The sequence below is a fragment of the Lagenorhynchus albirostris genome, chromosome 7 (genome assembly GCF_949774975.1).
Source record: "Lagenorhynchus albirostris chromosome 7, mLagAlb1.1, whole genome shotgun sequence".
NCBI lineage: Eukaryota > Metazoa > Chordata > Mammalia > Artiodactyla > Delphinidae > Lagenorhynchus > Lagenorhynchus albirostris.
In genome coordinates this window covers 5,694,170-5,705,350 of record NC_083101.1, presented here as the reverse complement: position 1 = coordinate 5,705,350, position 11,181 = coordinate 5,694,170, and the positions used below count along the sequence as shown (strand labels likewise).

General features: G+C 59.5%; 1 protein-coding gene across 1 annotated transcript in view; it reads right to left on the bottom strand.

The window, feature by feature from the left end:
- Positions 1–1,781: 1,781 nt before the first annotated feature.
- Positions 1,782–11,181, bottom strand: part of FIBCD1 (fibrinogen C domain containing 1) — a 30,107-nt gene continuing 20,707 nt past the window's right edge. The window contains exons 5-7 of the mRNA XM_060153285.1: positions 7,953–8,049; positions 2,652–2,831; positions 1,782–2,041 (exon numbers count right to left, since the gene is read on the bottom strand). Of these exons, the coding sequence (XP_060009268.1) occupies positions 1,782–2,041; positions 2,652–2,831; positions 7,953–8,049 (537 nt within the window). The remainder of the gene's footprint in view (positions 2,042–2,651; positions 2,832–7,952; positions 8,050–11,181) is intronic.

Below are 11,181 nucleotides of genomic sequence, written 5' to 3'. Positions count from 1 at the left end.
CTCTGCTTCGTGGCTGGGGGCCCAGCGGCCCAGGTGGGCTGCTTCTCTTGGCTTCTAGAGGATGGGAAAGGAGCCAGCAGGAGGTCTCTGGGGTCTTCTTACACACACCCCTGCCACACCGCCCCTACCCGCCCGCGCCTGTGTGCTCCCGTCACCGCCCTGGTGACACTGAGCTGTCATCACCTGTTCCTTGGCCGTCTCTGATGCCAGCTGAGGGCCAGGAGGGCAGGGATGGGGTCTCGTCCCGCAAACCTTGCCAAACGCCGACAGCCAGGTGGGGCTAGAGGGGACCGGCCAGGTCACGTGGCCAGCCAGCGGCGCTCGGGGCCTTTCCTGCTTCCCCTGGCCGTCTCTGAATTATTATTATTGAAGCATAAAGCTTGGTGGGAGGGGAAGGGAGAGCTGAACCCCGCACTCCCCCACTTGGCTGCCTTCAGGTGTCCTGTATCGGAAGCCAGAGGAGGGCTTCCCCCCTGCCTGAGGAGGGGTCGCTGGGCTGCCCACCCTCTGGGCGGCTCTCCAGGCTGACCTCCTGGCCCCCTCAGGTCCCCTCAGGCGGGAACGTGGAAAAGCAGCCCTGCTCGTCCTGGCCGCTGGCCTTGGGAACCTGTGCTTCTTGTTGGGGGCAGCAGTAACAGTACATCGGGCGTTGAGAGGATTCAGTGAGAAATGTCTCTGAGTGCCTGGCGGGCACCTCAGGCTCCCCCACTTGCCCGGTGAGGCCCGCCCTGCCCCCGACTCCAGGTGGCAACACCCCCAGTCAACAGCAGGGGGCGACCTCCCCACTGAGACAGCAGTGCCCGGGCTGACCCGGTAACAGCCACCAAACCCATCTGGGTCCAGGCTTCACCCTCCAGGCCTGCTCCTAGGAGGTCCTAGGGTCCCAGAGTCCCTGCCTGGAAATCGGAGGGCGGGTGGTACAAGCCCAGCCCCAGCCCAGCCCAGCCCAGCGGCGCAGGCCCCGCCCCTGCCTTCCACAGGCAGGGGAACGGGGTGGGGCGGGGCTCCAGCCACCCCGGGAAGACAGGAGGCGGGCGGGCACAATGGCCAAGGGGACTGGGGACGTCCCAGGCCTGCAGAGACAGCGGGTTGGCTCGGGGGTGGGGAAGGGCTCCAGAGAACTGATCTCAGTCCCCTTGGAGAGCGAGTTCCCGAAGGCAGCTGCACCCCAGCCTGGCCGAGGGGCATGGCGGGATGTGGCCACCCAGCCCATGGGCACAGGCAGCCCTTAGCAGCAGCCACTCCCCAGTCCTTGGGAGAGAGGGCGGACCTCCAGGCACCAGAGGAACGAGGGGGGGTCCGGAGGGCCAGGGAGGCTGGCCTCAGACGTGACCCAGAAAGATCTGACCCTTCCCTCTGCTAAAAGGGCTCCAGGGGTACCATCTGCCCCTCCTCTGTGTGCCCATCACTCCAGGTGTCTGGGCTGGCAAAGTGGAAGGGCTGCCAGGAGCACGTGGCAGATTCCTGGCCCAGGGAAAGCAAACAGCCCAGGAGCCAAAGTCTGGGCAGGCGGAATTTGGGGTGGTCAAACTCGCCCGGCCCGCAGCAGCCGGGCAAATTGTGGGTGGGGACAGTGCGAAGGTGATGTGTGGCCTCACTTGTTCAGGGGGTGCTTAGTGTCGGGGCTGGCCTGGCCCACTCCATCGCGAGAGCGGGTCAGTCATGTGCGGGCAGGCGGGCGGGCATCTGAGCAGGAGCGGAGTTCGGGGTGGGCGCGGGGATGGCGAGGGGACGGGCGGGGGCGGAGACGGGCGGTGGGCGGGGACGGACAGCGCGCCCGTCTAGCGGTCCTCACGGACCGGCCGGATCTTCATCTCGGAGAACTTGAGTGAGTACTGCCAGCCGGTCCAGGAGGACCACTCGACGCCGTCGGCGTAGGAGGCGTGCGCGCCGCGCAGGTACTGCCCGTTAAGGTTGGATGTGTGGCAGTTGCGGTACCACCAGGCGCCGCGGTAGAAGGCCGCGCAGTTGTTCTCCGAGTGGTCACTGTCTCGGTCCTTGGTGGTGAACCTCATGCCGCTGTGCTTCAGGAGGGAGTCCCCTGCGCAGGTGCACACACAGGTGTGTACTCACGGGGGCACAGGGGCGTGCCTGCGTCACAGCTTCCCGTACACAATGCAGTCCCCTGGACGTGCGTCCAGGCTGTGCGCGTGCACACATGCAGACACGCGCGCCCCCCCACAGGCACACTGGTGCACACCTGTGCGTGCACACCTGCCCCGCCGCCACGCTCGGTGTCCACGCAGCTCACAGGCACGCACGGTGCCGCCTTGGTGGTCCCTAAGGCTGCCCCTGCGTCTAGGCAGCCTCTCCCTCCTCCTAGCTTTGTCACACACTCCCTTTCCTTGCTTTCTTGCCTTGGCCTGAGAGGAGAGACACAGCCCAGAGGGGGTCTAGAGGCTCAGCAGAGCCCAGACTCCAGCTGTCCTGATTCCTGGCTCTGGGCTCACTTTGTTCATCTGCAAAATGGGTGGTTTTGCAGGCGAGGCCCTGCAAGCTTCATGTGGCTGGTGTGAGGACCAGTGGGGACTGGGAGGTGGCAGTGAGAAGCCTTGATCCTGGCGGGGAAAGACCGCCTTTGTCCTCCCAGCTGGGGAGACTGCTAGGCTACCCTTGCCCTTCCCCATCCCCGCTGTAGCCTGGAGCCCCACCTGCAGTGCCCGAGTAGCCGGCCACAGTGAGCGGGTACCCATCTTCCTCGGGGTCCACGGAGAGCAAGCCCACGCCAAAGCTCCCATAGTGGGCGTAGGCTGTGCCGTTGTCAAAGTCCTCCAGGTCCACGTGTAGCTCGTAGGCTGCCTGCGTGGTCAGGGCGTGGATCCTCTTGAGCCCTGGAACGGGGGAGAGAACGGTGGGAGACGTTGGGGGGGCCTAGGAAGCGACCTCCCCAGAGAGAACCAAGGAGAGACAAGAGTTAAGCTCACGTGGCTGCTGAGAGAAAGACAACCACCGCCAAGTGTATGCTGTCAGTCCTGGGCTACTTCCTTCTTCCTGCAGGCCTGTGTTTGGCAGGAAACAGGACTGACAGCTTTTCATGTTTCGTGTTCTCTGTGCTCGCTTTAAGTCAGACTGTGCCTTCCAAATGTTTTAAGCTGAAGGCTGGTAGAAAGACTGCAGGAATCAGGAAGAGTCTGGAAACTCTTCTGGATTGGGGGTGATGCCACCTTTATCTTCTCTGACACTCTGGGCTCCAGCCAGACGGGATCTGGTACTCACATGCACTTCCCTGGCCTCTGAGCCTTTGCACATGCTGTTCCCTCTGCCTGGGACACTTGGCCCTACTCCTCACCTGGCTACCTTCTGTTCATTTTCAGGTCTCACTTCCTCAGGAAGGCTGCCTGACCTCCTGTGGAGGTTGAGGACCTCTGCCAACCCAGGTGCCCCCATCGGTGGTTATCATTCTGGTCCTGGCCACCTGTCTCCTTGTCGGGCCTCCCCCCCGTGTGGAAGCTCCATGAGAGAGCAACACAACTGTCCCGCTCACTGTAGAACCCCAGCATCTGAGGGTGGGTCCAGCGCACAATAGTTGCTCAATAAGTGCTGGCTTCGTGGATGAGAGGCAGAAGACCGTGCCCTCTGCCGTCTCTGGGGCCTGGCTCTGGATGGCCCCTCACCACCCCTGCCCCCCTTCCTCCCCCACCCCACCCCAGCCCCCATCCCTCCCCTCCTCAGTTCTCCTGTGCCCTCCTTGGGGGTCTCACACCAGGCCCTCCCCATCCCCCTCCCCACACTCACTCACACTCAAGGTGCTTCCCTGCCGCTTTGATTACCTCTTGATTAAGAGGGCATTTAATTAAATGCCTTACAAGTTATCAGCCTTGAGTGACATCTCATCCGCCGCTCCCCCCCCGCCCCCCCGCCCCGCTTTCCTTTCCTGCACGGGTCAGCGGGTCAGCGTGTGCACGCCCCCAGGGTGTGAGGGCTGTGCGGCCCCCCCCCCCCCACCCAGCCCAGAGGAAAGCCTCTGGTCCAGGGTCCAGGTCCAGGGCAAAGGAGAAGGAGCCATGAGAAGAGCAACAGCCGTACAGACAGCAGACCCGCCAGAACCTCAGAGCAGCCACCCGCGCTCCTCACCGAGGACCCGGCCTCGGGAGCATGAGGGCCTCGTCTCCCTGCCTCTCTCGCTCCTCCCTGGGCGGGAGGCTCACAGCCAGCTGCTGTCCCTCTCTGGGCCCCAGGCCGCACACCCGTGGAGGGAGGGCCAGAGCGCTTTCCAAGCTGTAACGGGAAGACTATAGGCAACACTGACAGCAGCTGCCGCCCTACCTGGACGGCACTTACGAGTGCAGGCACTGCTGTGAGCGCTGCACGTGGATTCATGAAGCCAGTGGGATGAAAACGAGTCCAGCGTAATTGAAGCGTCCCTGTACAGCTCTTAGAACAGCGCCTGGCCCATTGCACACATTATCCAGGTGTTTGCTGCTTCTGTCAGGATCCAATGAGGCAGGTGCTATTATTTATTTTTATTTTCATTTTTTGCGGTACGCGGGCCTCTCACTGTTGTGGCCTCTCCCGTTGCGGAGCACAGGCTCCGGACGCGCAGGCTCAGCAGCCATGGCTCACGGGCCCAGTCGCTCCGCGGCACGTGGGATCTTCCCGGACCGGGGCACGAACCCGTGTCCCCTGCATCGGCAGGCGGACTCTCAACCACTGCGCCACCAGGGAAGCCCCGGCAGGTGCTATTATTATCCCTGTTTTAGAGGTGAGGAAAATGAGGCACTGAGAGGTTAAGGAACTGGCCCAGGTCACACAGCTGGTAAGTGGCAGATCTGGGATCTGAACCCAGGCAGACTTGCCCAGACTCTGTGCTCTCATTCAGTACTTTTGTTTTTAAGGTATTTTTTCCCCAATTTTAGAACTCTATTTATTTATGTTTTCAAAATGGACACTGCTTTACATCATCGTCATGAAAATAACGCATGGTCTTTAAACAAAGGAACAAAATCCAGTAGTACGTGAAAAATGAAGTGAAAATGTATCTTCCCAACTCATCATCTTTTGTGAACAATTATTTAGAATTAACTACTGTTAACAGGTTGATTGACGTGCTCCAAGACTTCAAAAATATGTCATTCAGTTCTTGCCCAGGACAAATAATGTGATCCAGGAACCGGGCAAGAGGGAGAGCAGCCCAGTGGGGATGCTGGAAGATTCCTTTCCCCACCACTGAGTGGCCGCTGGTGCCCATCATTAGCACCCCACTCCTGAGGGTGAATCAGGGCTCCATGCGCAGTCCCAGTGCCCATGAGGGTGCCCTGAGGGAGGGCCGGGTTCCTCTGGGATTTGGTCCCCCTCGCCTCTACCCTTCTTCCTCTGAAGGCCACCTCCCTCCCTGCCTCTACCTCCCCCTCACTCTTTACTCTCTGGGTTTCTCCAGCCCTTGTTGATCTGCCAGGATGCTCACAACACTGGGGGTGAGCCAAGATCCAACCCCATCATCTATCAGAGTTCAGATCACAGACAGTGGGGAGGAAGACCCTGGTGGAAGAATACTGAGATGCCCATCATCACCCCAATGAGCTCCCAGATGGATTAAAGACCTGAACCTACCACCTAACACTGAAAAAGCATTTTAAAAATACTCCTATTTAAAAAATTTTATTGCTATAAAACTAGGAGGGGAAAGCAGGGCCTAAAACTCAGAAGATATGAAGGAAACGACTATCAGAATTGACTACATAAAAATTGAAAACTTCTAGGAAATAAGCAATAATGTTACCAAAAAAAAAAAGCTGAACGACAAATGACCAGGAGTAACTATGTATCATGTGTATCTGACAAAGAATCAATAACCTTAATATATAAAGAGCTCCCATAACTCAACAGGAAAAGACAAAACACACGATGAGAAGGTGACAGGAGAGTGTGGAAAAGCAGAGGCAGGGAACAGCGCAGGGCAGTCGAGGGCTGGGCTCAAGTTGACATTCTCGTCAGGGCTCCCTGTCTGTCAGGAGCTAATCAGGGCCCCGCTTAAATGCTTCTCCCACACCCGGTGGCTGCCAACAGATTTCAATTAAGATGCCGGGAGTGGCAGAGGCACCAGTGCTGCTCCAAGTGGGTGGGTGGTGCTGCAGGAACAGGGTCCCCACCTGGCCAACTTTTCCCTATCTTTATACACCCACCTGGGTGTAGGGGATGGGGAAGGGACTCGTCACCTGGAAGCTTCTCTCCCCTGACCCCTATCCTGCCCTGCTTTCATTCACTCAGTTCAGAGTATGGTTCAGAGCTTGGATGGACTCCAGCGCGTGAATCCGGCTCAGGCTTCCCTGACTCGTGCGCGTGCGCGTGCGCACGCACACACACACACACACACACACACACACCAGCCTATGACTTGGGTTACTTGCCACCTCTCTGGGCCTCAGTATCTTCATCCCTAAAAGGAGAGGACACAGCAGTCCCATCCCCCTTGTGTGGGCATGCGGTGTCAGGGCTGATGTATATAAAATGGGCTGAGCGCACAGCAGGAGTGCGGTACGTAGGGGCTGAGGTCACGAGGTCCATCTTGGGGTGTCTGGCCTTTCCTGTGGCTGGTGGTCGCCTGGGCACTGGGGACACAGTGGAGGTCAGGGCAGAGAGGGTCCTGACCCTCTCATGGACTCCAGGTGGGAGGGAGATAGACATTAAGCAAATGACAGTGCAAAGCAGGTGCCTCTGTGCACAGGAGAGTGGTCACGCATCTGCATCCCGCCCCTGGGACCCACCTTCTCCTGGGTTACCTGGGACCCTCCTGACCCCCACCTGGAGCCCAGACCTGGGCACCCAGCGCCCCCTGGTTAGTGCTCCCGGCCAGCCACACGCCTCCACCTTGCTCTCCCCTCCTGCCTGGCCAGGGAAGACTCCCGAAATCCGTGCCCAAGAAAGCTGAAGGGGACAGGTATGCTGTGAGGTGATCAAGGTCATTCAAACGATGCTCAGGGGCGGGGCGGGGCGGGGGCCGGGGGGGGGGGGGTACTTGGCTCCAATGACATGTGTTTATTTTATGTTAAAAATATAAATGGGAGATGACTGCTAAAGGGGCACAGGGTTTCTTTTGGGGGTGGAGAAAATGTTCTGGAATTAGATAGTGGTGACGGTTGCACAATTCTGTGAATATACTAAAAACCAGAGGGACTTCTCTGGCAGTCCAGTGGTTAAGACTCCGCGCTTCCAACGCAGGGGGCATTCCTGGTTGCGGAACTAAGATCCCCCGCGCAGCGCGGCCAAAGGAGAAAAAAAATAATGATAATGAAAACCACTGAATTGTGCCCTTTAAAATAGTGAATGATATTTCAAACAAACCAAAACAGCCCCAAACCTGACCTCAGGCCACAGCTTGCTCCCAAATATATACATGACCTCCGACCTGCGATGTTTACAGATGTCATTCTTTAGAATGAAATTCTGTGAGATATTTACATTTTAAAATACTGAGTGAATTTCAAGATAAATAGTAAGTAAATAATAGTGATAATAATAATATTAACATAAGCTCATTGAGCCCTTACTTTGTGCCAGGCAAGGAATACGTGCCGGCCCCGGGACCGTGGGAGCTGTGGCCAGGAGCGCCGACCGGCCGCTCTTTGGGGAGATGCGCCCGCGGTGTCCAGAGCACAGCATCGGGCAGTGCTGACCCCCAAGCGCAGGGCAGCACTGGGGTCGTCCTGGTCCTCCAGCACCTGGAACAGTGCCCTTGCACTGGCCACAGCTGCCTGATCCGGGACAGCGACCAAGTCCCAGGGCGTCCCCGGCTGGAAAAGCACATGTCTCTGCGGGACACACCCCCCCGCGAGCGCACCGCCTTTGGTTTCATGCTCGTGGAGCTCCTTCACACTGGACACGCTGACCCCCTCCGCACGTAGCACCAGGGAGGCCCGGACGGCATCCACGTGAGGACGGGGCTCGGACGTGACAGGGTGTGGCGCACAGGGAGAGGGCAGGTCACCCCGCGGGCTGGGCATCAGGAGGCTCACCTAGCCAGTGCTCGCCCGTGAGCTTGCCGAAGCCATCCCGGTACGCCTCCCAGCCTCTGAAGAAGTTCACGGAGCCGTCCTCCCGGCGCTGAAACACCTGCGAAGCAAGGAGGAGGATGGAGAGCTAGCTCCAGCTTTCCCAGGACCCCACGTGCGTCCCCCTGCTCCACACTCTCCCTCCACCTGCCTGCTTGGGGACAGCAGGGGCTGGGCCTCCATTTCCCTCAACAGTTCCCACCGGGCCCCAGAGCAGAGCAGGGACTCGGGAGTCTCGTGGTGGCCCGAGGGGGGACGGACCGAATGCCCCCAGGCCCTGAAACGTCCCCTCAAGAAGGAACCGGGGTGGACTGGGGTGCAGTGGAGGAAGCCTGGCTTCCAGGCCCACCTCTGCCGCCCCACTGTGGGACCCTGGACGGGTCCCATCCCTTCTGGGGCTTCGGTTTCCTCACTGGTCAAATAATAAGGGGGTGAGCAAGGATCCCTATATCTTTTCCCAGGTCAAAACAAAACTGAACAAAACCCAATTCTCAAGTTTTTAAAACCCGATAACACACACACACACACACACACACACACACACACACACAGGCCTGGCCGCCAGAGCTCTCTCTCGATACGCCCCTGCTGCAGTCACGCACTGCACATCCCCCCTTATAGAGAGCCTGGGCAGGGGATGAATGGGGGCTTGGGAAAGCAGAGCCCCGGCCACGTCTCAGGGGAGGACCAGGGGTCCACAGCCAGCGGGGGTGTGACTCGGGTACTGACAAGCAGCCCGGCTGCCTCTGTTCTTCATTTTAATAACATTGCTGGTTTGGGAGTCGGGAATCCCATCGGTTAAATTGCTTTGAAATAAGTACCGCGCTAGTCCAGGCCAGAGCTGCCTCGAGTCTCTACAAGATCCACTGACAATCCTGTTCCCAGCTCGCCCCCCGCCCCGCCCCCCAACCCTTTCTAACAAGCCTTTCTCTTGCTCATTTGCAGAGGGAGGCAGCATCCGCCCCCAGCACCCCATCTGCGCCCACGCCGGACGTGTTAGAGATCTGGCCGCGGCACCAGCGAGCCCGTTTCATCCCTAAGCAGCCGGATTTCAGCCGCCCGGAGCTGCGTCTGCCCACAGCCCCGCATCTGTCCGCAGGGACCCTTCCGTCACAGCGCTTGGGCAGCTCTGACCTCAGGTGGCAGGAGGGAGGTGACACCTTTTTTTCTTGTTCCGCTACCTGCAACCTGGCCCAGCCCTGACACGTGAAAGCCCTCAGAAGGGCCGGCGCGGAAGGAAATGTGATCAGGCTCGGAGATCTGAGAGCCGGCGAGAGAGGTATTGATGGCTGCAGATCGGGAGCCTGAGCACGCGCCCCTTGAAAGGCCTGATCCTGGCAGAAGCTCAGATGCTCCCCCGAGAAGGCATCGGAGAGCGGAGCCTGTTTCTGCAGGAGGAGGCGGGGGAGAGGGGGGCTGGAGGGGCCGGGGAGGGGGCATGGGGGGGCAGTGGTTACAAACCTGGGCTCTAGAGCTCGGGCTCTGCCCCTTACAGCACCGGCCAGTTACCCCACCTCTCTGAGCCTCAGTTTCCACATCTGTAAAATGGGGACCCCGGCAGCACCTCCCCCATCGGTGACCCACCGAGAGTAAGCTCAGGGGGCCAGGGCCACCCCTCCTCCCCCTCCCTGGCCCCTGCCCCAGGCCACACCCAGCCCCTCCTTCCAGACTTGGGCCCTTCTCCTCCCGAGCCTCCTGTCCCAGGGCAGGTCCCCAAGCCTCGTTCATTCGCTCAAATGTTCCACCGAGCATCTCCATGTCAGGAGCAGGGTGGGGAGACCAAGTCAGGGCCCTCGGGGCAGAGGAGCACGGGGAGAGGCCTGGCTCAGGGGACCCCCCCACCCAGGCGGGAAGTAGGACTGGTCTGACGAGTGGCGTGTGGCCAGCGGGGCCGGCATCTGGGAAGGAATCCAGGGTGGCCCTGAGGAAGGGCTGGGTCCTGGGCCCTGCATTTCCCAAGGTGTGGTCTGGGAAAATCATTCCTCCCTCCGCCGCCCCGCGCCCCGGGCCACGCTCTCCTCGCCCACTGACCAGCCCACCTCCCAGGACCTCAGCGAGGAATAAGTTACCGAGTGGCTGGTAGTAGTATTGCCATCGGTATTGTTGTTCCTGTTCCCACTATTATGAAGTAGAAGTGGGGTTACCACGCTTCCAGGCACGGGCAGGACCCGAACCCCAGAAATGGGGATGGACGGGCAGAGTGGCCAAGACCGGCTGGGGTTGAGAGCTGACCACAACATATGCTCGGCGTAAGTCTTCCCTGCCCGGCAACACGCACGTCCTTACCCCAACCCTGGGAGGCTGGTTCTGTGTCCCCTGGGCCCCCTCCTTGTTACAGGAGACAGAAACTGGCCAGAAGTTAGGTGGCCGTGAGTGGGCAGTCTGAGCCACACCTCACCCCTCAGCCTGAGGCCAGGCTGGACACCCGGAGGCCAATGTCCTACCCCCACGTCCACGCTCTCACTTGTCACTGGCCAGGGCTTCCCAAGCCTGCCCCCTTGCCTCCTCGCCAGGCCTCTCAAGGCAAGAGCTGACCTCTAAGCCACCGTCCTCGGCCCCTCTTTCCCTCTGCCCTGCGGGGCTGGGCGCCAGTAACAGGCAGGGCCCCTGCTGGAGCTCGGTCTGGGTGTATGATCAGAGGGGATGAGCGCACGTTCAAGGCCACCTGGGCCTCCCTGCCTTTCTCCTCCACCTGGGAAGGTATCTGCAGTCAGCCGCGAGTGGCAGGCATCCCGCCGAGATGGCTCGAGTCCGCAGCAGCTCAGAGGCCACAGCATCGTTTGCTAACACGAGCGCTTTACCCTGAGTGGTAACGAAGCATGAACCACCCCTTGAAGACACATCCACGCCGCGTGGCTTTTAGACTTTTGGACCATGGTCCAGGGAAATGCAGTTCACATCACGACACATACACTCACAGCTGTTCGTATCTGAAACAAAAGCTTCCCAAAGGATATATGCCTTTAAGATGAATAGGCACTAATATTTTCTATCCTGTTCTATTCTATTCCACTCTATTTGATTAAAAAAATAATGTCGATCACAACCCATTAAATTGATTTCCCCACCTGCCCACGGAGCACAACGCGCAGTTTGATGTTGCCGGCCTTTGCCACGGGCTGCCCTGATTCCTTGGTTCAAACGCTGAGTGACAGAGCATGCTGGGCCCTGGCTGGGATCTCAGACTCGAAAC